The following is a 27,215-nucleotide window of genomic DNA, read 5'->3' as shown; positions in this document are numbered from 1 at the left end:
AGGTTACTATATTAGAGTACTTTTTTCTCTGCCTTGGTGCAAACGGAATCTGAGAATAAATACTCCCATGGGTTAGAAAGAGCTTTCTATTTTTTTTTTTTATTTCAACGCTTCTTTGCTTTCTTATAGCAAAGCAGCAAATAGATGGTTATAGAAAGTCACTTTTTAAAAGGCCAGTCTATATGAACTGTACTTCGAATGAAATTCAGTGCTGAGTATGGGGATTTATTTTCTTAAAACCTCTAGATCAATTCACTTATGAAGCTTTTTCTCTTGAAAATTAGGTGTTTCATAAAGGAATTCAATAAAAATGTGTACCATGTAAGTAAAAAATGTGTACTATGCAGTAAAAAAGCTGGCAGAGATAAAATTGACTCTATCAGCTCTTGAAAAATTGCTTTTAATACAAGCAATGCATAATAGTTTTATTACAGCCTACATAGCTACAAATTTTTTTGCTTTACTTTGTGTCTTGCAGGTGATAAACTGGATACTACTTTAGCAGGGTTCCCTATAAAAGTCAATTCAAACTTTCTGCTACTGAATGTGACTTACAGTCCATGGATTTGAACTAAAATGTTCAAACTTGGGTACATGAAGTTAGGCTCCCAATCCAAAGTTAGAAACCTATATAAATTGCCTGAATTTCAAAGGTGCTGAGTGCCTACAGCTCCCATTGATGTCAGTGACCGCTGTAAGGACTTCACACCTTTGAAAATCAGACTGTTTTAGGTGTAGCTATATGGATTTAGAAGCCTAACATTAAAAATCCAGAACTGAAAATCTTGACCATTCTGTCATACAATACCCTTATAATAAAAAGTTCATCACCATCACAGAGAGGCTTCTGCGTAGTGTGGAGAAATGAGCTCAGCAACTTGAGTAAACTTCTCTAAGGCCTTATCCTCGCTGCTGAAAATAGGTGTGCTTTTTATGTTGGGGTAGCTAACACGTATGAGCTATCTCAAGGTAAGAACAAAATGAAAACAAAGCACTTTAGTTTTACTATGAGGTCAACTTGGTGAATTTAACCCCTGATGTGGGTATAATTCTGACTCCACCTAGTTCAATGTGTGGAAAAACTGAAGTTCCTTGGCTTCGCTGTGGTTTTTACCTTGGGATAGCTCATGCATATTGGTTACCCCAAGGTAAAGAACAGGCATTTTCTAGCTAGTGAAGACAAGGCCTAAGCCTGCAATGAAATGAGTAATGATGATTGTCTGGAGCAGGGGTCTCAAACTCAGTTTACCTTAGGGCCAGTGCCAGTCCTCAAATCCTCCCATCGGGCCAATGTCACTCATGCCCCCCAAAAAACTCCACCCCCCACCTGCCTAAGGCTCTGGGATGGAGTTTGGGTGGGGGAGGAGGTCTGGGGTAGCAGATTGGGGTGCAGGCTCTGGGAGGGAGTTTGGGTGCAGAAGGTGTGAGAGGTTGGGCTCTGGGAGGGCGTTTGGGTGGGGGAGGGTGTCTGGGGTGCAGGCTCTGGGAGAGAGTTTGGGGGCTTGGGGAGGGGGATGCAGGCTGTGGAAGAGGGTCGGGGTGCAGCGCTTACCTGGGACTCCAAGGCAGGGCAGGCTGGTGGCCTCCATGCGCTTCTGCCCCCACAGTGTCCCATTGGCCACAGAGGCACTCGGGGCAGGGCGCGGAGGCACAGCCCCGACCCACCTCTGGGATGCAGGGAGGGGCCGGCAGCGAGCAGGCAGACACTGCTCAGCTCCGCTGCACTGCCAGGGCCCTTGAGGGGGTGAGCCCGGGGGCGGCAGGTGGGGCCAAGGGAGAGACCCAGCCCCAAAACTGCTGGAGCTCCGTGGGCCACATTGGGGAGGTTCGCGGGCTGGGAGTTTGAGACCCCTGGTTTGAAGTGTAGAAGTGAGCATATTGGCATTCTGAGGTGGGCCCAGAGTACTATACATTTAAGTGCAGTTCTGTACAGGAGAGGTGGGGAAAGCAGAGGCAATCTGAGACCAGCAATAGAAACAGAAATGCTTCCAATGGTTCCCATGTACATATCTCTCACAGCCAGTTGTTCAGTGCTTCCTGACATGTTGGCTGTGGGGTGCTTTTTTTTTTTTTGCCAACCTGTTGGCTTGCTTATTTCACTATTGAATCATGACTGACATAGCTCCATGCTCAGCACCCTATTGGTTCGTTGAGTGCTTCCATCTCAACAACAAACCACATTTCTGTGGGCCTGAGGCGGCTGTTACTAAAGGAATAGTCTGCCAATTTCCTGTAGTGTGACAATATTCTTAATGCACTTAGGGGTGGGAAAAAAAGTTTGATTCCTTTATTTAATAACCTGTTTGCCAGATAAGTATTTCTATTCATAATCTTTATAATAAACAAAATTCTCTCACTACACACATACTTCAATAGGTCTACATAGTGTACATTATACAGGCATACTGTAAGTTCATAAGTTAAAATGTGTGCTTTAGACAAGCGACTAGCTACTAAGTTGCTATATTGTGCAATTCAAATAATAAATGGTGAAACCTGATTGCAATTTAAAACAAATTATTAGTTTTTGATTAAGCTTGTTGAGATGCTGCTTTGATGCTCAGTGATTTTTCTAGTCAAGGTTGTGTGAAGAATAACCACTTTTTGGCAGAGCATTGTGAGGTCTAACACTCTACCCAATGGCAATTTGGTTTGTACATAAGAACTTTTGATGGCCACATTTGATCAATTCAAAAATTTAAGGGAGTGTTCTAGGGTTCAGTGGCCAGAACCCTATTGATTTTGGTGGAAATCAGGAAAACTGAAAGGGGATGGTGAGGATACAGCCTCTGGCATCTGGTTACTAATGGCAGCCATTTCAAATACCTCTGTAATTGTCTGTAGATCAAAGAACTGGCTGCTGACAGCCATTACCACGTTCCTGCATAATTACCCCCACCACAATCACCCCCAGTATCATCTCTGCTTATCCTCCCAATGGTTTTTAAAACGTTGACATCCTGAAAGAGAGGACAAAATATGAGACTGGAGGAAGTGGAGAATGGGAGTGCACCCAAAGCCCCTGGCATGGGGGGAAGAAGAACTGGGAGGCACTCAGAATCCCTGGTTGTTGGGAGAATGGGAGACGACCCTGGTATGGAGGAGGAGGAGGGAGTGGTAGCCATGGGGGAATGAGGGGCTACGCAGCTCCTGGCAGGGGGAGATTGGGGTCCTCTGGTATGGAGTGCAGTGAAGGGTATGCAGAGCTATTGGCATGGGAGACCCAGAACTACTGGGGGAGGGGGGAGAGTATGGGAGACCCATCACCCTGGTATGAGGGAACATGGAACCCCTAACAAGGTAGGAGAATGGGAACCCTGGTATGTTGGGGAATAGAAGGGTCATTCAGTGTCCCTGGCATACTATGGGGGGTGCATGAGGGAGGCAGTGGAATGTTGCAGAGAGTCCCTGAATTAGTATTTTTACTTCCCTAAAGCAAGACTCATAGGTTATATTATAAACTATTAAAACTAGGGCTGTCAAGCAATTAAAAACATTAATTGTGATTAATCGCACGATTAATCAATAATAGAATACCATTTACTTAAATATTTTTGTATGTTTTCTACATATTCAAATATATTGATTTCAATTAGAACACAGAATACAAAGTGTACAGTGCTCACTTTATTTTTATTACAAATATTTGCACTGTAAAAAAGAAAAAAATAGTATTTTTCAATTCATCTAATACAAGTACTGCAGTGCAATCTCTATATCATGAACATTGAATTTACAAATGTAGCGTTATATAGAAAAAATGCACTCAGAAATAAAACAATGTAAAACTTTAGAGCCTATAAGTTCACTCAGTCCTACTTCTTGTTCAGCCAATCACTCAGACAAACAAGTTTGTTTACATTTGCAGGAGATAATGCTGCCCGCTTCTTGTTTACAATGTCACCCTGAAAGGGAGAACAGGCATTTGCATGGCATTTTTGTAGCCAGCGTTGCAAGATATTTAATTTTAATACCCATAGAATTGTAATTTTTCCACTAAATCCCCTTCTATTATAACTTTTTTGATAGGTACAAGAAAATTCACCAGGACATAGGGCTGGACTGGAGCCTTTCTTTGATTTTATTGTTTCTATTAACGGTTCGAGATTGGTAAGTTCATTGCATATTGTAGCAGTCTAGTTGCATGTAAACAATAAGTTTTTGTTGTGAGAATCTGTTTTTTGCTAAACTTTGAGTTCATATTTTACTTGAATTATTTTATCTAAATTGGCAAATCTAAATATTTAAAACGTTAGTCTTGAGTCACTTACCCAGGAGCTTGACTTTCAGCAAAACTTAAACTGGAGAACAGCATTTGTCTTGATCAAAACCAGGGTGGATCGATTTAAATCGCTAAGTAGAAAGCCTCCATCTAAATTATCCATTTAATCATCTATTTGTACTTCAGTTATTTTCTAAAGAAAGGTGCATTCTTATTGATTGACATAACCTTTGAAACATTGTTCATTTACAGCTAAATAGAGCCTTTACACTAGATTTGGTACATCTTTGTGATACCGGGGAGGGTGCATAATAACAATATACATTTATTTAAACAACTATATAGCTTATTATTTTCACATTCCTATTAATTGTACATTTTAGTATGTTAGATTTTTCCAATCACCATTTTATGATTTATATATATTTTTTAACTATTTTTTGGAAAACACTGATTTTTATCCACCCTGATCAAAACTGCTGAACTTTGGTATCTTGACATGCAAATATTATCGAACAGGAATGAAGGAGAATTCAGTGATCCAAGCTCTCTCTCTCTCTCTCTCTCTCTCTTCCCCCCTCTGAGGGCAGGGTCCCTTCCCATTTTAACAGATCCTGAATCTTCTGTAGAGAGGAGAATAGGTGAAACATACATTAGAGTCTGTCTGGCACTGGATTTTGGCAGGGTGGAAGAGGAAGGCCTGGCTACATCTCACCAAGACTCCTCAAACTCTGCCAGAGCTAGAGTTTAACTAGGGGGGAAATAAGAATACTTGGTGTACCTGAACTCACTTTTTCAGATCTGTAATTTGATCCTGGCACCTCCCATGTGGTACAGGCCACTTGCCAGAGAGGGTAACAGGTCCTGTGGGACACGCTGGGTAAATGGAACTTTCCACATGAAAGATCCCATGCATTCTGCAATCGCTGAAGTGAATCTTGTGCACTGTTTTGATGCTGCTGCCATAACTAAAGAAGAACTGCACAGATGCTTCTCTCTGACTTTGAAATAGCAGGTGATTGAAGATCAGAACTTCTAAAAGGAGAGAGAGGGCAGCCTTAGTAGAGCCACATCTTCCAAGGTTTGTAATGCAGGATAGTGTAACTGCATCTACACATCATGTCTTGCATCTGAAGAAGTGAGGTTCTTACCCACGAAAGCTTATGCTCCCAGTACTTCTGTTAGTCTCAAAGGTGCCACAGGACCCTCTGTTGCTTTTTGCATCTACACAGGCTTTTCAGCGCAGAAGACTTCTAAGCCTATGGGGGAAATAACAAGGAGCTTCTTTGATCAAAGTGCAGTTCTGGTTGCATTCTATGTAGGTCCAATGCAAGCAAAGAAAATAGGCACTTGAAGTCAAAGTAAACTGGAAATATAATTCAGAAAGTTTTCTGAACCATAAGGCTTGTTTTTGCAAAGGAACACCATATGCTAACATTGTATTGTAAATGTAAACGTTGTAAATGTAAATGTATTGTAAATGTAAACGTTTTACAGCCTTGAACTAAATGTCTGGAATAGTTACTTTGCATATTTGGATTATTGCTTACATCTGGAAGGGGTAGCTTTTGGCTATTGATTTGCTATTTGCAATACCCTGTTGTTAGTTATGGAACAACTCTTTTCCCCAAAACTTTAAAAACATTTGTTTTAAGCCAAGTCATTTTGGATTCCAGTGCTTTTATTTTGCAACTAAATAAGAGCTAAAATTTGGAGCTAGATTTGGGCTCAGTAGTGTGTTCTGTATGGTTTTTGAATAAACAAATTAATGTAAGATTACTTGGACTGTTTCAGATCCTATAGCAGCAATACTCAGACCTAAGTGGTTTAGGAGCCAAATTAGCAATCCACATTACCCAAAAGAGTCACAGTAATGTGAATTTGTTTAATTTATTCATATTTAAACAGTATGATGGGGAAATAGTTTTTATTTATATATAAATACTTATGCTGTGAGAACATATATATTATAAATGCAATTATATATAATTATTCTCACAGCAAAATGACTGACCAAGTATTATTTTATTAACTACAATTTGTTAATAACAGTAAAACATTCTGATTGGTTAATAATTAAATCAGTGTTTTAATATCATGTGCTGCAAAAAGCCACAGGAGACACCATTAAAAAGCCACTTGTGGCTTGAAAGCCTCACTCTGAATATCACTATCCTATAGGAACATTAGTCTATCTAGAAAATGTCTATTGTGAAAGCTTGCTTACTTTCACAAGTCCAGAAGAAACTCTCTCTGCACTTCTGGAGCAAACAAAAAGTAACCCTACAGTTAAAGACTTTTGTATACAAAGTGATTGGAGGCTTCATAATAATTACTTACCATGTTATGTTTATGTACTGCATAAAACAAATCATTGCTTACCAATGCTAGATTCCTACCACATTAAAGCACAAAGAATTAATTTCCTTAATGTTGAATTGCTTATGTTTGGGTGATTTGTGTGTGTAAAAATCAAGACAAAACTTTAGGTATATTTCTTACTGTGAATATAGAAGCTAAGGAAATTACTTGATAGGAAACTCTGAGGAATTGAAAAAATTTAATATGAAAGCCACTGTAGAGAAATCCAATAAATTCTTCCTAATCCTAGTGTTCTCTGTATGACCTTTGAAATGCAAACTTGGTGCTATAAAATTGAACACTTCTTTTGTTAAACACTATAAACCAAAGTAATTTGTATGTGTACTTTCAGAATAAAGACAATGACACACTCAAGGATCTGTTGAAAGCAAATGTTGAAAAGCCTGTAAAAATGCAAGTGTACAGTAGCAAAACGCTGGAACTGAGAGAAACATCAGTAACTCCCAGTAATATGTGGGGTGGACAGGGCCTGCTGGGAGTGAGTATTCGTTTCTGCAGTTTCGATGGAGCCAACGAAAATGTCTGGCATGTATTGGTATGTACAATCTTTTAAAGGCTTCTCTACTGTAAAAAGTCATTGCCTACAACTTCTCATATTGCATTTATTGTTAATTTTTAGCTGAAAATAAATAACAAACATGCACCTGTGGAGTGGGAAGGCTAGCTATTCAGTGCCAAGTAATTTATCTCCAAAATTACTAAAAAAGGTTGTCTAGAGAAACAAGAAACGGTAGGCCAACTTAGGGATGTGGCTCCCACTCTTTTAGTCACAGGGGTTCTTCTGCATACCTTAGTAGTCACCGCAATTACAAGTAAGCAAAGTCACAGAATCAGAAATGTAGGACCGTAAGGGACTTCCAGATGTCATCTCATCAATCCCCCTGGACTTAGGCAGGACCAAATATACCTAGACCATTCCTGATAGGCGTTTGTCTAACCTGCTTTTAAAAACCTCCAATGACAGGGATTCCACAACCTCCCATTGCTGACTTATTCCAGTACTTAACTATCCTTACAATTAGGGTATGTCTACACTACCCACGTTACAGCATGGCTGTGGCAGCGCTGTGACATGGGCAGTGTAGACACGTTTTATCGCTGGGGGAGAGCTCTCCTGGCAATTAAAAAACAAAACAAAACCCACCCTGAACGAGCGGTGGTACCTTTATCGCTCCCGGCGATAAAGTGCGGTCTATACTGGTGTTTTTCAGCACTAAAACTTTTGTTGCTTGGGGTATGTTTTTTCACACCCCTGAATGACAAAAATTTTAGCACTGAAAGTGGCCGTGTAGACACAGCCTTAGAAAGATTTTCCTAATATCTTACCTACATCTCCCTTACTGCAGGTTGATCCAATTACTACTTTTTTGTCTGTCCTTAAGTGATCCTGGAAAACAGTTGATCAACATCTTCTTTATAATAGCCCTTAACATATTTGAAGACTGTTATCAGGTCTCCCCTCAGTCTCCTTTTCTCAAGACTAAACATGCCCAGCGTTTTTAACCTTTCTTCATAGCTCAGGTTTCCTAATCTTTATTTTATAATTTTATACCTCTCCTCCAGTTCGTTCATATCCTTAGAGTGGTGCCCAAACTGAACACAGTACTCCATTTGAGTCCTCACGAGTGCTTTGTAGATCAGGACAGTTATTTCCTGTATCTTAAATGTGACATTCCTGTTAATACATCTTAGGGTATTAGCTTTCTTCACAACTGTATCACATTGTTGACTGATATAAAAGTTGTGATCTACTATACCATTATTTTATTAAAGAAAGGAAAAGAAACATGAATGTGAAACAGTTATTTCTGTTATCTCTTCATGGAAAGCTTTAAACTAAGACTGTCTATACTGCCACTTTCAGCGCTAAAAGACCACCATATTATGTCCCAAAATTATTGGGAGTCCAGTCTTGGTATATTTTTACATTACTAAAACATTTTATAAATGGCAAAATAATGTTCTTAAGGGCAATTGCTTCCTATCTGGTTATTGATTGCCAATTTATAAATCATTTTAGGTTAAGTAAGCAATTTTAACCAAACTCTAGGAAGTCAAAGTTTTTAAATCTCTTGCTTCGAAGAAGCTATTTTAAGGAGCTGCCTTAATACAGGACAACTAACGAATATTAATCTTAAATCAAAATTTAAAACTCTGTTTCTCTATTTACCAACATTTAGCTCCTGTCCTGAAATACATGGTCTAAACTATGGGGCTTACAGGAGAAATTGTTAATGTCTTAAGTGACAATAGCATTTCAATATCTCAATCAAATCCTTACAGGAGTTTTAAATCTAACTATTTGGGCAGTGCTTTAACTTCCTTGTTGAAGTCTTGGGGATGTTGTCATTGACTTCCTTTTCTTGAGGCTTCTCTTTTGTTCTTGTTAGGTTTGTGGCAGTTTGCTTGTAGAGACAAGGTGTTTGAATGTGTGCGTTTTAGATGAGAATAGAGAAGAGTTTTATACCCTTCTCCTGTCATAGCTTTACTGGAGGCCAAGGTGCATCTTTTTAGGACTGAGTTGGACTAAAATATATTGACTCAATGGCTTCATGAGTTGGTTTTGTTGACACCCTCAGCTCCTGAACATTCAGTCCCTTTAATGAATGTGTAGCACACTTCTAAGTGCTTGTGGTTTTTTTGTAGCAGGAATCTCTTAGATAACCTTTCATGTTAGAGGTTTTATTTATTTTTTTAATTCTATTTCTGAGATTTCTTCAGTTTCATTAGGGTTCAACAGGAATTTAAATTCTGTTTTTAAAAAGTTCAATGCGCCTGGTCTTAAAAAGCTTTTAAAATGGTCTTAACATTTCGAGATTACACAGAGCTCTTCTTCGGGTCTGGTTCTGTGTAAGCTCAAAAGCTTATCTCTTCCACCAGCGGCAGTCGGCCTAATAAAAGATATCACCTCTTCCACCTTGTCCTCAAACTAGAAGAGTTACTAAGTTACTGTCCTTTCTTCACAATCTTTGAAGAGGTGATTCTTGTTTGGTGAGGAGTTGCTGAAATCAATATAAATTTCTATTTTAAAATAGTTTCTTAGATAGGTAATTAAGCATTAATTGACCTTGCTGTGTTGGTGTGTAACCATTTCCTATTCACATAACAATTGCATTAGGAAGTTATGACATTAGATGCTTACTTTAGAGAAAATATTTGTGAATATACATCTGAAAGAGGCTCATGCACTCTAATCATCTAAAGAATTACAAGATTTTTTATTTTTGAGTGGAAACGTGTTATAAGTAACATTTTCTGTAAAATATTTCCAAACCATAAATGTTCTTTTACATTTGAAAAATGAAGATGTTAATGTGTTTATGAAAGAAACCCACTTTACTCCTAGTTTATGACTGGGATAACACATCCCTATTCACGACCTTTTTGTTTTTTGCTCTTAACACCATTTTGAAGTCAGGACCAACTATTTGCAAGAAATGTCGTTAGGGATAAAACTTTCTTTGCCCATTGATGATTTATACGAAAGAAGTATCCTGCTCTGTGGTAAGGTTTGCCTATTCAAGTAAATGGTGTTTTTCCTAGTTGCAACAATTACTACTTGAATTCAAAGTTCCTGTGGAAAATTCCATACAACACACAACTGCTATTTGACACCTATACACATCCTTCAATTCATAAAACAAAGGCAAATAGACCAGACTGTCAGGCTGCAGTCCAAGGGTCATAAACAAGTTCTCATTTGGCTTGTATCCAGTAACGTTTTCTCAAGTATCGTACAACAGTGGAGCAAGGGGGGGGTGGTGCAATTGGTGTTTCAGGCCCTCAAAAGGGGGCCTATACCATCAGGTACAAATACCTGTCCCAAGTATCATAGTATAACATAAAAACAATGAGGAGGGCCAATTCAATCAGGGTGGATGTAGTCCATTCCCAATAATTGATGAGGAAGTGTCAATGCCAGGAGACAAGTATCGGGGGGTAGGCGAGTTAGTCTGTATCCATAAAACAATGAGGAGTCCGGTGGCACCTTAAAGACTAACAGGCTTATTTGGGCATAAGCTTTCGTGGGTAAAAAAATCCACTTCTTCAGATGTATGGAGTGAAAATACCAGGAGAGGGAAAGTTGCTTTTGTAGTGAGCCAGCCACTTCCAGACCCTATTCAAGCCCATATTAATGGTGTTAAATTAGCAAATGAATTTTAGTTCTGCCGTTTCTCTTTGAAGTCTGTTTTTGACTTCAAATTTAACACCGTTCATTTGGGCTTGAATAAGGACTGGGAGTGGCTTGCTCACTACAAAAGCAACTTTCCCTCTCCTGGCATTGACACTTCATCAATTATTGGGTGTAGACTACATCTATCCTGATTGAATTGGCCCTGTCAACACTGGTAAGGTAACTCCCTTCTCTTCAAGTGTCAGTATAATAATGCCTGCATCTGTAATTTTCACTCCATGCATCTGAAGAAGTGGGTTTTTTACCCACGAAAGCTTATGCCCAAATAAATCTGTTAGCCTTTAAGGTGCCACCGGACTCCTCGTTGTTTTTGTGGATACAAACCAACACTGCTACCCCCGATAGTATAACATAGTTGTAGCTACATCCTAAAATTCAATAAAGGTGCAATCTAGTTTGTAATGACCTAACATTGTAAGACTACATTATAATTAATACTCATTTTTGCATAAATATTGAGGTCTCTCCACCACGTCCTCCAGCTTGAAGACTGGAGTCAAAGCATTGTGTGTGGCAGGGGAAAATAGTGACAAAACAGAGATCCATATGTCTGTGGGATATCTTATCAAATCTTATATTTGTATATGTACTGTTGTAGTAGGAATTTTGAATATCTTACAATATCTTTTAAAATGGGACTAAGTGTAGAATAAGTATTTGGAACATTTTACATTTTGTGTATGTTAATTCCTTTAAACTCAAAGTTTGGGAAGGGGCTTATTACTGTGTTTGCTAATACTTTGAGGATATTTAACTTCTGTAATTTTATATCTTGAAACTAGGAAGTCGAATCAAATTCTCCGGCTGCACTAGCAGGTCTTAGACCACATAGTGACTATGTCATCGGAGCAGATACTGTCATGAATGAGGTAATATAACTTTGAATTTCATTTATAAGAAGCAGAGTACCAGAGCAATATTAATATTAACCCCAACTTTCTCAGTGTCCTCTGCTAATTGAAGTTCTTTGCCACTTAGTTGAAGGAGCTCTGGCACAGCAAGTCTACATTTCTGAGTACACAAATATAACTTTAGAGTTAAAAAATGCTGTTTAAAATGCCTTCATAAAATAAGATGGGATTAGTTTTACACTTTTTAAAAATAATTTGAAATATTTATTAGGAATTTAAACTAGTAAAATATTATTTTAATTTTGATTTGAAATCTAAGTTATCATCCCAAATGTAGTAGTTTGTCTTCTCAGTTTTTCAGTCTGAAAATATAGATAAACTATTTTATCTGTGGAGTATATTGAAATTTTATTTTCGCGCGCACACACACACCAGTCCTGCAATAAATACCTCAGAGGTGCCAGGCTCTGCTAGTTCTGCATTGGAGCCTATGAGATACTAATTTCCATGGTTTTTTAGATTCTACAATTAAAATCCTCGTTAAAAAAATTAACCAATTTGCAATGTTCCTATTTTTTTCAGTCTGAAGATCTGTTCTCTCTTATTGAAACACACGAAGGAAAACCATTAAAACTTTATGTGTACAACACAGACACGGATAATTGTCGAGAGGTGATTATTACCCCCAATTCTGCATGGGGTGGAGAAGGCAGGTAAGCTAATTCAACATACCAAATAGTAGTTTTGCAGCAGCACCTAGCCCATTCAGGATTAGGTCCCCGCTATGCTTGATGCTGTAGAAACAGAGGAAAAGGTAATTCCTGCCGCAAAGAGTATTACCGTTAATAAGAAACTGTGCAGTGGTGATTTACATACAAATTAGTTTGTAAGAGGGCCCACGTTTTTTGTAGTTACTCACATTAGGTCGTTTAAAAGTTCATAAAACTTTACGAATGCTTAGTGCATTAGACTTGAAATCTTGATACTGTATAGTATGCTAAAGCATATAGTGTCTAGAACAGAAGACTGCAGCTGATGTACCTGGGTTGTATTTTCAGCTGTATCTCTGACTTACTCTGATTTTGGGCAGGTAACTAAGTTCTGTACTTTATTTCCCCATCTGTAAATCTATTTTACAAGGGTGTGGTTGAGGCTTAGCTATGTTTCTAATAGTTTTTAAATCTTTTGAACACCTGTGGTGTTGTGTAGTGATATTAGTGGTTGAAAGACGCTATAGAGATTCAAAGTAATAAGTATAATTTACTAGTGAGAGTGTCTCTCTCCTCAGAAAAATGACTGTTTGCACTCTAGTACTTTTCCCTATAACAGTGGGCACATAGTGATTTACAAGGTTTTATTCTATCTTGAGATTTATTATGACATCTTGAGCCATTTGCAGGTAATTGGCTATGTTTTCTAATAGCTGTTTGCTTATGGTATATTGTAAACCAATCCCCCAAAGGAAGTTATAGAAGCCTCATTAGTTGTCACTTAAAACTGGGTTACACAAAGGAAGCCCTTGGAAAAAAATACTGTAGGGGGAACTGTCCTGTGGTTGCTGAGTGCCTGCAGCTCTGTTGGTGGACACACTTCTGTGTCTCACTGTAGTTCAAGACACACCGTTCTTGTGTTTTTTGGGAATTCGAGAACTGAGTCCTTTTCATGTTAGGCAAGGTTGTTCTGTGCTGTTTGTTTAGTGTAGGGTGCATGGTGATGGTGGCTTATGCATGTACCAAGGTCAGACTGGTCTGTCTCTGTCTAACCTTTAAATGTTCATATTTTAAAAGCCTAGGATGTGGTATTGGCTATGGGTATTTACATCGGATACCTACACGTCCATTTGAAGAGGGAAAGAAAATTTCTCTCCCTGGGCAATTGCATAGTGCACCCATCAGTCCACTCAAAGATGGATTTACAGAGGTAAGTTGTAATCTCTTTTGTGCTTGATAAAATCATAACTGTGAAAGTATAATTAACATTTTTCATTTTTGTGGATTCCAGTGAAACAAAAAACTGTTAACACTAATTTCTCATTTTTGTAAGGTTCAACTGTCTTCAGTTAATCCCCCATCCACATTACCGCCTGGAACAACAGGAATTGAACAGGGTCTGTCAGGACTGTCCATTAGTTCAACCCCTACGACAGTCAGTAGTGTTCTCAGTACAGGTATGTATTAAAAAACCTCACTTGTGAAATGCATTCATAATTTATTGACTTCTGTAATTCAGAAAAATGGATTTGTCAGTTAACTTCACAAAGAGAAAACATGTTTGTATACCATACTATGCATATGATTTCCAGAGTTCACTTCTTCCCTTTGCATCTCCCAAAACCATTTCCCAAAAAATAGGGCTTAGTATATTTCACATCATAGCCCAATGGTAAAATGTACTTTCACTGTAAATAAATAAATGGAGATGTCCTATTTCCTAGAACTGGAAGGGACCTTGAAAGGTCATCCAGTCCAGCCCCCTGCCTTCACTAGCAGAACCAAGTACTGATTTTACCCCAGATCCCTAAGTGTCCCCCTCAAGGATTGAACTCACAACCCTGGGTTTAACAGGGCAATGCTCAAACCACTGAACTATCCCTCCTGCACTGTAAGATGAGTGTCTCCAAACCTGCTAACACCAGGGTTCAAAATTACTCATAGTAAAACCTTATAAACATGGTATAAAATGCTAATGCAGAAACATTGAATCCCTCTAATTCATGGCTATTAAAAAAAAAAAAAAAAAAAAAAAAAATCACGGACCATGAAATCTGGTCTTGTGCGCTTTTACCTTATACTATACAGATTTCACAGGGGAGACCGTTTCTCAAATTGAGGGTCCTAACTTAAAAGTGAGTTTCATGGGGGTCATGATATTGCCACCCTGACTTCTGTGTTGCCTTCAGAGCTGGATGGCCAGAGTGGCGGCTGTTGGCCGGGTGCCCAGCTCTGAAGGCATCGCCCTGCCAGCAGCAGTGCAGAAGTAAGGGTGGCAATACTGTACCATGCCATCCTTACTTCTGCACTGCTGCTGGTGGCACCTTTGCCTTCAGAGCTGGGATCCCACCCAGCAGCCACTACTCTTCAGCTGCCCAGCTCTGAAGACAGTGCAGCGCAGAAGTAAGGGTAGCAGTACCACAGGTCCCGCCCCCCCCCCCAAATACTGTGAAATTTAAGATTTAAATAGCTGAAATCATGAAATTTATGATTTTTTTAAATCCTATGACCATGAATTTGGTAGGGCCCTACCTATAAGCTCTTCTTAGAGATACTGTGTGAGGAAGCGGGTTGGAATGTTGCATACTTGGACATATTTGAAATGATGGTATATACTTTCATGTATCTTTCATTAGGTGTCCCAACAGTACCATTATTGCCGCAACAAATAAATCAGTCCCTCAGTTCAGTGCCACCAGTTAACCCAGCAACTACATTACCAGGTGAGTAGTGAAAATTTGAGCAAGCTCAAACGTTTTAGAAATAAAATAATTCAAGATAGTATAGAATGATGGGGAGAAAGAGGTGGTTTGTAGTTTTTGGCCCCATTCTTAAGAAAATTGTTTATCCATTTTATGTCAGTTTCTGTCATTTTGTCTAACTGGAATATAGGAGTAATTTGTCCCTTTCATTGTCATAATGTGTTCGAACAGCAGTAATGTGTAATGCTGTTCTAAGGATAGTTAAGTACTGGAATAGGGTACCCAGGGAGGTTGTGGAATTTCTGTCATTGGAGGTTTTAAGGACAGGTTAGACAAACACCTGTCAGGGATGATCTAGGTTTACTTGGTCCTGCCTCAGCATGAGTGGATGGATGAAATGATGTCTTGATGTCCCTTCCAGCCCTATATTTCTATATCTAGATAAACCATACTTGCTGTTCACTTAGATTTTTACTTCTGCGCTTATAATTGTGCTAGACCCATAATGCAGGGGAGGGGGGGATTGTATGGCCTTTGCCTTGAACACCATACCATCAAATTTTAGACATGATGTGACCAATGAGGCTGACATCCAGTAGGGAATAGAGGGGATGAGGGAGGACAAGGTACATGTGCTCAATTTGATGTTTCAATTAAGTTTTTTAAATGTTGACTCTCTAGAACTGTGTGTAAAAGGGCTGCCTTGGTCCTGCCTTTGTCTCAGTCCACAAATTATGCAGAGACCTTTTTGCTGGTTCAATACCCTTTGTAGTTTATAGACAGTTGCATCCCACCACCCTCACAGCATACATAAGACCTTTCCCAACCAGAGAAGCGCAATCTCTCTCTCCCTCTTACTCCCGGCTTCCCCCCTGTGCTCTTCCTTCCTATGCCTAGTTGTGGGCTCTTGCCTAATAGCTTAATTGGCCTTTCTGCCCTGCCGGGCCCACAAATTAGGCTTTGCCTACTTGGGGCTGCTGTGAAGAGTGCTGACTCAGGCCTTTGTACCTAGCACTCTGTGTCACTGTGGAACAGTGTTTTGAGGCGTAATCTAAATAAAGAGGGGAGTAGTGGGTTGGCAAACTGGGACTGGACTCTCAAATACCTGAAAATCCCCCAATTTGGTAGTATCTGCATTTTCAGAGAACAATTGTATTTACAATAAATGTTGATGAAATCCTAGCCTTGTTGAAACAAATGAGTTTTGCCATTGAGTTCAGTGGGGTCAGGAGTTCATCCTATTTTTTTTTTTAACTGCAGTTTGACATTAGGAGTAAAAGTAAAATGTAACCAACCCATCACTAAATTTCTGTGGTCTGAAATGTACTTAATGCATATTAAGTTACAGTGGAACTGAGATCTTAAGGCCTATACAAGCACATGAATATGAAATTGGTTAGGGATGAAACATACAGAATCACAGAAATGTAGGACTGGAAGGGACCTTGAGAGGTCGCCTAGTCCATCCCTCTGCACTGACGCAGGACCAAGTATACTAAAACCATCCCTGATAGTGTTTTGTCTAACCTGTTCTTAAAAATCTCCAGTGATGGGGATTCCACAATCTTCCTTAGTAACCTGTTCCAGTGTTTAAACCTTAAACCATCCTTACAGTTAGAAAGTTTTTTCTAACATCTACCGTAAACCTACCTGTGGCAGATTAAGCCCTTTCTACTCATACTGTTTTCAGTGGACATACAGAACAATTGATCATTATCTTTATAGCATCCCTTAAACATATTGGAAGACTTATCAGGCCTCCACTTCTTTTCTCAAGACTTAACAAGCCCAGTGTTTTGTTTTTTAAACCCTTTCCTCTTCCGTCAGGTTTTCTTAACCTTGTATCATTTTTGTTGCTGTCCTCTGGACTCTCAAATTTGTCTACATCTTTTTTTAGTGTGGCTTCCAAAACTGGACTCAGTACTCCAGCTGAGGCCTCCCCAGTACTGAGCAGTGCGGGACAATTACCTCCTGTACTCCACCTCTGTTAATACACCCTAGAATATTAGCCATTTTTTGCAACTGCAACATGGTGTTGGCTCATTCAATTTGCAATCCACTATAATCCCCCAGATCCTTTTTCTGCAATATTACTGCCTCGACAGTTATTCCCAATTTTGTATTTGTACATTTGATTTTTTTAAGTGTAACACTTTATTGAATTTCATCTTGATTTCAGACCAGTTCTCCAGTTTATCAAGGTTATTTTGAATTATAATACTGTCAGCCACAAATTTTTATAAGCATACCACCCACCCATTATCCAATTGATGAAAATATTAAATAGTACTGAACCTAGGATAGGCCTCTGCAGGACTCCACTAGATATATCCTCCCAATTTGATAATAAACCATTGACAAATACTTTTTAATATTTTTTTCCAAACAATTGTGCACCTGCCTTATAGCAATTTAATCTAGGTCACTTTTCTTTAGTTTGTTTGAATATCTTGTGGAACTGGGTCAGAACCCTTACTAAAAATCAAGATATCCCATTCACTGCTTCCTCCCACCCACTAGGCCAATAACCCTGTCAAAGAAGGAAATCAGATTGGTTTAGCATGATTTGTTGACAAATCCATGTAGGCTATTACTTATCACTCTATTATCCTCTAGGTTCTCATAAATTGATTAACAATTGGTTCTATTATCTTTCCAAATATCGAAGCTAAGTGGACTAGTCTATAATTCTCCAGGCCCTCTTTGTTCCCCCTTTTTAAAGTTAGGTACTATTTGCCCTTCTCCAGCCCTCTGGGACTTCACCTGTCTTCCAGGAGTTCTCAAAGATAATTGCTAAGGACTCCATGATGGCGTCAACTAGTTCCTTAGGTACCCTAGGGTGAATTTCATCAAGCCCAGGCAACTTGAATACATCTAAATATTGTATAACTTGTTTTTTCCCTATTCTGATTTGTTCTCCTTCCTTCTTGTTGTTAACATTACATAATTGTAACCAGAAGCTTAAACTTCTTTTGTGAAGACTGAAGCAAAATAGATATTTAATACCTCAGCCTTATTGATGTCATTGGACCTACATTTTCCTTTGTCCTTCTTACTCCTAATGCATTTGTAGAACATCTTCTTATTGCCTTATTGTTCTTTGCTAGATACAACTCATTTTGGGCCTTGGCCTTCCTGATTTTGTCCCCATAAGCGCGCGCGCACACACAAGGCATGGATCTGGAGGCCATCTTGATGTAAAAATAGCTATGCCTATTTGAATGTGTATGCAATACAAGAAAGAACATGGAAATAAATAGAGGTTCATTGCTAAGTCATTTAGTCTATCCCCTGCTAATGAAGGATTAATTCCTAATGTATATCTGGTAGTGTATTGTCCAGTCTAGTCTCAAGCAATGGGATTTTCACAGCCTAATAGAGCTCACTGCCAGGAAAAAAATTTAGGAGATATCAGGAAAGGATACCTATCTTAATTTCTTCTCAATTTATACCTCATGTCCCAACTAAATGATTCATTCTCTCTCTCTCTCCTTGATATTTATATCCTTCAAATATTTTTAGACTAAAATCACACTATACTTCAGCTATCATTTAATTACCTATATACATTTAATTCTTAATATTTGAATCAATCTTTCAGCCCCTAATCTTTTTGGTCAACTCTCAGTACATCTTGGAGGTCTGCATGACTAGTTCCTGCAAGACCCAAAAACTGAGGGTTCTACTTCCCTTGGTATCAAGTATCAGAGGGGTAGCTGTGTTAGTCTGAATCTGTAAAAAGCAACAGAGGGTCCTGTGGCACCTTTGAGACTAACAGAAGTATTGGGAGCATAAGCTTTCGTGGGTAAGAACCTCACTTCTTCAGATGCAAATCATCTGAAGAAGTGAGGTTCTTACCCACGAAAGCTTATGCTCCCAATACTTCTGTTAGTCTCAAAGGTGCCACAGGACCCTCTGTTGCTTTTTACTTCCCTTGGGTATTTAGATGGCCACTGAATAGCTAGTGGAGCTGGAAGCTGTTCTCAGCAGACTTCATTTCTCCCCATAACAAACAGTGCTGCATGACTGTCTTAGCTACATTTCAGGGAAAAGGGGAAGAGCAGAGGCCCTTGCCCAGGAAGGAGACAGCTACCCTATAGCCCAGTGGGGTTCTCCTTTTTGGAGAGAAGCAAATATATGGGGTGGGTTTAAGAGCTCTCCTGTGCCTATGTTCCACTGGTTTAGGTGTCAGATATGTTTGACACATTAACTGCACTATTTTGCAACACAGTATGTATGGTTAGACTAAAGTTACATATATATATTTAAACTGGATTAATTTAATATTCATATTAATACTCTGCATATTGATAATCTTATGATAAGCTATCTAGAACAATGGGTGATAGCCAACTATTTTTGCATTTAGATCAGTTTAAAGTTACAAACAGCAGTTTAGATAATAGCCTATTAAATTTTGCTAAAAGATGGCATTGTCAATCTGCCATAAAATGTTTAGTGATGATTCCATTATCTCTAAAGTATTGAGAGTTCCTATATTGCACAGGCTTACTAGCTCAGGTTCCATAATGTATTATTTTAGACTGGTGTGGAAACTGTTGCTACGTACCCTGTGAATAAAGTAATGTTTTATTCACTGAGATTAATGGAACACTGACTCCTCAGGTGCCAAAATCATTCTATTGTAGGTTTGACAGACAATGCAAGTCTTATGTAGAATTTCTCAATATATTCCCTATTAAATGGTACAGGATACATAGGATTACGTAACGTACTTTGCATGCTAATACAACTGAAATATTGGAAAAGTAGTAAAGTTTTTAAAAAATTAACCCAAAACTCTTGGAGGCAGATTTGCCAGTGCGGGAAGAAAATACAGTAGAGCTAAGTATGTGTGTGCAGTGGTAATGTCAGGAAATTCTAAATTCCTGTACCACACGTTAAAATGTCAAACCACTAAGAAGTTCACTTTTCATTAAAGTGTGAACATTTCCCTGCCAACTCTGGGCAATATGAATGTGGTTTTGAAATCCCCAGGAAAACTGTTCACTACTTCTATACCTGTAGTAGTGAAACTGTAAATCAAAAATGTTTAAAGCCTTTATAGTAGCTAAAGGTGGGCTTCTGTGTACAGTTGAGTTTCCCAGATAAATATTTACATTAGTCTTAACTTTCAGTCTAAAGACAAGCTTTCTTTGTGAATCAGTCTGCTATTATTTTACTGCTGACCTACTTATTAATTGTAACTACTTATTGGGCTGGTTCTGTTTTTTGTTTTTAAATAACTTTTTTGTTGGATCTTATCTTACAGTATTCTATTAATGTTGACACAAAAGGGTTATTTCAGGATTAGTCCTCATTAACCTAAACCCTATGTACACACTTAAGAAGAAAGAGGTAGTCCTTGCACCATAGAGGATCCATTTTAAAAAAAAGGAAAGTGGAGGACAAAACAGGATATACCTGTTGGCAGGCAGAATGATGGCAAGCACATGCCATCTTAATTCCACACGTGTATTGCATTTTATAGCCCTTGCCTAACTTTGAAAATTACTTTAAAACTTGCCCTTATTTCTGTATATTTTTTGTCCTTAACCATAGCATTTTCTATTTGTGTTTATAGATTCATAGATTCTAGGACTGGAAGGGACCTCGAGAGGTTGAGTCCAGTCCCCTGCCCTCATGGCAGGACCAGATACTGTCTAGACCATCCCTGATAGACATTTATCTAACCTACTCCTAAATATCTCCAGAGATGGAGATTCCACAACCTCCCTAGGCAATTTATTCCAGTGTTTAACCACCCTGACAGTTAGGAACTTTTTCCTAATGTCCAACCTAAACCTCCCTTGCTGCAGTTTAAACCCATTGCTTCTTGTTCTATCCTTAGAGGCTAAGGTGAACAAGTTTTCTCTCTCCTCCTTATGACACCCTTTTAAATACCTAAAAACTACTATCATGTCCCCTCTCTGTCTTCTCTTTTCCAAACTAAACAAACCCAATTCTTTCAGCCTTCCTTCATAGGTCATGTTCTCAAGACCTTTAATCATTCTTGTTGCTCTTCTCTGGACCCTCTCCAATTTCTCCACATCTTTCTTGAAATGCGGTGCCCAGAACTGGACACAATACTCCAGTTGAGGCCTTACCAGCGCAGAGTAGAGCGGAAGAATGACTTGTGTCTTGCTCACAACACACCTGTTAATACATCCCAGAATCATGTTTGCTTTTTTTGCAACAGCATCACGCTGTTGACTCATATTTAGCTTGTGGTCCACTATAACCCTTGGATCCCTTTCTGCCATACTCCTTCCTAGACAGTCTTTTCCCATTCTGTATGTGTGAAACTGATTTTTCCTTCCTAAGTGGAGCACTTTGCATTTGTTTTTGTTAAACTTCATCCTGTTTACCTCAGACCATTTCTCCTATTTGTCCAGATCATTTTGAATATGACCCTGTCCTCCAAAGCAGTTGCAATCCCTCCCAATTTGGTATCATCTGCAAACTTAATAAGCGTACTTTCTATGCCAATATCTAAGTTGTTAATGAAGATATTGAACAGAGCCGGTCCCAAAACAGACCCCTGCGGAACCCCACTTGTTATGCCTTTCCAGCAGGATTGGGAACCATTAATAACAATTCTCTGAGTACGGTATCCAGCCAGTTATGCACCCACCTTATAGTAGCCCCATGTAAATTGTATTTGCCTAGTTTATCGATAAGAATATCATGTGAGACTGTATCAAATGCCTTACTAAAGTCTAGGTACACCACATCCACAGCTTCTCCCTTATCCGCAAGGCTCGTTATCCTATCAAAGAAAGCTATCAGATTGGTTTGACATGATTTGTTCTTTACAAATCCATGCTGGCTATTCCCTATCACCTTACTACCTTCCAAGTGTTTGCAGAGGATTTCCTTAATTACTTGCTCCGTTATCTTCCCTGGCACAGAAGTTAAACTAACTGGTCTGTAGTTTCCTGGGTTGTTTTTATTTCCCTTTTTATAGATGAGCAGTATATTTGCCCTTTTCCAGTCTTCTGGAATCTCTCCCGTCTCCCATGATTTTCCAAAGATAATAGCTAGAGGCTCAGATACCTCCTCTATTAGCTCCCTGAGTATTCTAGGAAGCATTTTGTCAGGCATCTAACTTTGCTAAGTGATTTTTAACTTGTTCTTTTCTTATTTTATCTGCTAAACCTACCCCCTTCCCATTAGCATTCACTATGTTAGGCATTCCTTCAGACTTCTTGGTGAAGACCGAAACAAAGAAGTCATTAAGCATCTCTGCCATTTCCAAGTTTCCTGTTACGGTTTCTCCCTCTTCACTGAGCAGTGGGCCTACCCTGTCTTTGGTCTTCCTCTTGCTTCTAATGTATTGATAAAAAATCTTCGTTTCCCTTTATTCCTGTAACTAGTTTGAGCTCATTTTGTGCCTTTGCCTTTCTAATCTTGCCCCTGCATTCCTGTGTTGTTTGCCTATATTCATCCTTTGTAATCTGTCCTAGTTTCCATTTTTTATATGACTCCTTTTTATTTTTTAGATCATGCAAGATCTCGTGGTTAAGCCAAGGTGCTCTTTTGCCACATTTTCTGTCTTTCCTAACCAGTGGTATAGCTTGCTTTTGGGCCCTTAATAGTGTCCCTTTGAAAAACTGCCAACTCTTCTCAGTTGTTTTTCCCTTCAGTCTTGATTTCCATGGGACCTTACCTATCAGATCTCTGAGCTTACCAAAATCCACCTTCCTGAAATCCATTGTCTTTATTTTGCTGTTCTCCCTTCTACCCTTCCTTAGAATTGCAAACTCTGATTTCATGATCACTTTCACCCAAGCTGCCTTCTACTTTCAAATTCTCAATGAGTTCCTCCCTATTTGTTAAAATCAAGTCTAGAACAGCTTCCCCCCTAGTAGCTTATTCAACTTTCTGAAATAAAAAGTTGTCTGCAATGCAGTCCAAGAATTTCTTGGATAGTCTGTGCCCCGCTGTGTTATTTTCCCAACATATATCCGGATAGTTGAAGTCCCCCATCACCACCAAATCTTGAGCTTTGGATGATTTTGTTAGTTGTTTAAAAAAAGCCTCATTCACCTCTTCCACCTGGTTAGGTGGCCTGTAGTAGACTCCTAGCATGACATCACCCTTGTTTTTTACCCCCTTTAGCCTAACCCAGAGACTCTCAACACTTCCGTCTCCTAGGTCCATCTCCACCTCAATCCAAGTGTGTACATTTTAATATATAAGGCAACACCTCCTCCCTTTTTCCCCTGTCTATCCTTCCTGAGCAAGCTATACCCATCCACACCAACATTCCAATCATGTGTATTATCCCACCAAGTTTCAGTGATGCCAACAATGTCATAGTTGTATTTATTTATTAGCACTTCCAGTTCTTCCTGCTTATTACCCATACTTCTCGCATTTGTATATAGGCATCTAAGATACTGGTTTGATCTTGCCTCCCATTTTGCCCTGACCCTCCTTTCTCTCTGCCATTGTGGCCCACGCTTCCTCTTGTTTACGACCCATCTCCCAGGTCTCCATATTCCCCACTTACCTGTGGGCTTTGCTCACCTGTCCCCGTTGAACCTAGTTTAAAGCCCTCCTCTAACACTTCGGCTTGTTTTTGTTTTAGCCTTGATTTTCCTGTTTTTATTTGTCACTTAAAAAAAAAATCTTTCCCTTTCTTTTCCATTATCCTATGGAAGATGCTTTATTACTACGATAGTAAAAATAGAATTAGCTGGGAAGTGGGATTTTTCTAGCCCTAAATCTTGCTCCTACAGCATCTAGGTGAATCCCTTTCATCACAGGATTTTAAGATCAAAAGAGAGGCTTAATCACTTTCCCATTTGTAAAAAGAACCACCAACTGGAAGTACAGTGTGAGCCAGTGATATGCAAGTTCTGTCTGGAACAGTTTTTCAATTGGCTACATGTAGCTCTTGAAATTGAGGTTTGTATCTTTCGTATTTGTTTTTTAGGTCTGATGTCATTACCAACTGGACTTCCTAACCTGACCAGTCTATCCAGTCTGAATTTACCTGCACCACCCATCATTCCTGGTGCTGGATTATCAGATATCATACATCCTGGTATGTTTACAAATGTAAATATTACAGTAACTGGTTTCTGAAGACCTTAGACCACACTATTTCCATTCATTACTAATTCCAAGTTGTGCTCTATGGGTCAGTAATGCAGAGGATGGTTGAGTCTGTTGCCAGAGCTGGAGTGGAATGGTGCTCTCATTGGTGGCCTCTTCTGGTCAGTCAAGGAATGTGTCTCAAAATAATCCTATCTAGTCCTCTATTCCTTAGGTTTATGTTGTTTCCTTATTACCCCCATCAGATTTAGGGCTTCATAAAGATTTTCAAAAGAGATTCCTTTGTGCTAAAAATTAGAGGAAGTATATAGCTTTTGGGGGAGGTTTAGTGAAATGCACAGTTGATATTTTCTGTGTGCCAGCCAAGAAGATTGAGAAGTTAGAATAAGTGTCAAATACTAAATTTATGGTACTAAATACAACTACTGAAAAATACACGTTGAGCAAGCAAAAAGTGGAACAAGGCTTCCGTGGGCATTGGCAGTTTCAGAATGTGCCGGAAAAATCCAGGCAGTAGTACAAATAAGTACATTAAAAGCATTGTCTCGAGGCTGGTAGTTGCCTCTTGTACATGTCAGCAGGCCAACGCAAGTTCCATTATTGTTAACCTTTAAGGAATGCTTGATGATCTAGTTGAGGAGGATTGTTTGGCTTTAAAAATAGCTATTTGAGTTATTGCTGCTCAAAAGTCCTGATCATATCCTATTGAACTCAATAGGAGCAGAAGAAATCCCATAGTGGCTGGGGGAACAAACAGATACCAAGAGACTTGGCAGACTCATAGTTCTAGTGTAGATCAAACTGATCACATGGCATTCTGGGGAAAACTTCAAAAAGTAGAAGTACAGTGGTGTGTGATTTGCTGCCTTTTTTTTTTTTTTTAATTTCTAGGTTTGCCACCGCTTCCTTCCTTGCCACCTCTAAATCTATCTGGAATAACACCTCTCTCAATGCCGCCTGAGTTTCTTGCACAATTTCCTTTGGTCACAGAGGTATCTGCTCCACCTGCAGATCTGCTTCCCCATAGCACTACTGTAAGTGTAGAACAAACCTCTGCACTCACCTTGGATACTGCTATCCCTACTTCTAAGGCAACTCCTGTTGATGACAGATCACATGAATCTACTACAGTAAATGAAAAAACGTCCGCCGTCACAGCTGTACATACTTCAGAATCATCATAACTTCAAATCATTCTGTTGGAGTGTCTTGGTAAATTTAGCCACGGGATGCATATTTGAAGATGCAAACTACCATTAATTTCATATTAGTTTGTACTTTATCCGTAGGAGTCCTGTAAATAATACTGAGGATAAATAAATATAAGGAAATGGGATTTATACTGTGTGTTGAATGGGAGGGGAAGAAAAAGGCTTGGTATTTAAAACAGCCAAAAAGAAGTATCATGGTAGTAAAATAGACTTCCACTGCCCAACTTGCAGGTTTAACAGGCTGAGAGCCTCCACAACTTTTGCTTCTGTTAGAAATGAAGCAGGTTTGTGAGACAATTACATACCATATTTCTTGTTCTTTTCAAGTATAGAAACCTTGTGGCTACAGTGGGGGAAGGGGGGATAGGGAGGAGTGTTTACTTTTGTTTTAGTTGTAAATTTTAGCATTACAAAACTTCCAACTAAAAATGTTTTATTAAAGTTACTGAATGGTCTATCAATTGAGCATCTTTTCATTTAGCTTGTATGCAGATCTTTATCTTAAACTTTTAAGAAAAAATAGTCGGGCAACATTTTGTAACTGCTGCTGGATTGCTTTACACCCCCCACTGTATAATGGTCTTTGGAAGAAAATGAATGTTAAATGTTGCACAGTTTTAAAACCAGAAGGTGGCACTTTGACTATTGTAAGATAAGTTACACCGAGGAAAACATACATACAGCAATAAAGTCCTGGAATTTTATTCTGAGACCAAAATAGCACAATATTTTTGTTCAGTGTGTAAGACGTGACAACTTTCTGTTCACTTTTCAGTGTCTTGTTTTTTCTCTACCCTAGAGAAAGTAGGGTTTCCTTGTCACACAAAAGGATGGGAGGCATGACCTAGTACTAGTGATGCATTTAGCACTGGTAAGTCTCATCTCAGAATGATCTTTGTGGCACAGACTTGCATTTCAGTTGCTTCTCAGGATGAAGGGGCTTGTTTTGACTCTGTTACATCAATAAAGTGCTTTACAAAATGTAGCAGGGTTGCTTCATCTACTGTTGAAGTGCAAATCTCTCCTTGTCATTGTGCAAGAGCTGCATCTTCACATACATGAAGTGTGTATCAGTTTCATTTTTCTACAAGTATTATTATATTCGTATTGCTCAAAGGTGGTTCTCAATCTTAGTGCCTTGGGGGGGGGGGGGTGGAATATTTTTGCCTGATTTGCACTTGAGCAGGATGCATTGAAATTCCATCTGATCTAATCAGGCAGCCCAGGACTGAAAATCACCTTATCACACCCTTCCCAACCACCAGCAAGAGAAGACTTGCTGATGCTTAACTGGGTGCCAGCTCCCTGCCATAACCACCTCAACAATCTTCTCAGACCTATGCTAACTCCCTTAGCAGTGCAGGTTAAAAAATACATGCACCCTGAGCCCTGCTGAAGGATCACTATGACAACCTTTTATTAGAGACTTTTGTAGTATTTATCCATAAACAATATCACGTAAGCAGTGTGCTAAGTGTAGTCAGTTTGTCTGGCCTGCTAAGAGTTGCTGTTACAACAGAGTAAACCCTTTGCCAGTTTGCATTGAAGGGGTTTTAGTGGTTGCAAGCCAGGTGGATTTTTGTGTTTTCACTAAGAGCTGTGTTAAAGTGCACCCAAACACACTTTTGCAGCAGGAATTGGGATCTCAGCTCTTGTGCTTATAGTTCCCTTTGTGATGAGCTAATCACTGTATCTGCTCACAAAATTTTTTTAAAATATCAAGGAAAAATTCTTTCAAATGGAAGCCACCTTTGTCAAGCTGATGCAAGTAAAGCCTTAAACTGACATACCTTGCCCTGTCTCCTCCACTTTGGTAGTGAAGATTACTGCACACTTGCAGTACTGCCCATTCCATCTCCTTGCACTGAAGTTGAGGCTC

The 27,215-nt window shown here is 39.1% G+C and overlaps 1 protein-coding gene across 1 annotated transcript in view; it reads left to right on the top strand.

Moving 5' to 3' along the window:
- GORASP2 (golgi reassembly stacking protein 2) overlaps positions 1-26,040 on the top strand; it is a 33,165-nt gene extending 7,125 nt beyond the window's left edge. The window contains exons 2-10 of the mRNA XM_054043858.1: positions 4,030-4,110; positions 6,936-7,139; positions 11,582-11,668; positions 12,233-12,363; positions 13,438-13,570; positions 13,694-13,817; positions 14,997-15,083; positions 24,004-24,114; positions 25,017-26,040. Of these exons, the coding sequence (XP_053899833.1) occupies positions 4,030-4,110; positions 6,936-7,139; positions 11,582-11,668; positions 12,233-12,363; positions 13,438-13,570; positions 13,694-13,817; positions 14,997-15,083; positions 24,004-24,114; positions 25,017-25,309 (1,251 nt within the window). The 3' untranslated portion in view covers positions 25,310-26,040. The remainder of the gene's footprint in view (positions 1-4,029; positions 4,111-6,935; positions 7,140-11,581; positions 11,669-12,232; positions 12,364-13,437; positions 13,571-13,693; positions 13,818-14,996; positions 15,084-24,003; positions 24,115-25,016) is intronic.
- The last annotated feature ends 1,175 nt before the right edge of the window (positions 26,041-27,215 follow it).

Source organism: Malaclemys terrapin, chromosome 11, assembly GCF_027887155.1.
Source record: "Malaclemys terrapin pileata isolate rMalTer1 chromosome 11, rMalTer1.hap1, whole genome shotgun sequence".
Taxonomy (NCBI): domain Eukaryota; kingdom Metazoa; phylum Chordata; order Testudines; family Emydidae; genus Malaclemys; species Malaclemys terrapin.
Note: the sequence above shows the minus strand (reverse complement) of the source record. Positions and strands in the feature narration are given on the sequence as shown.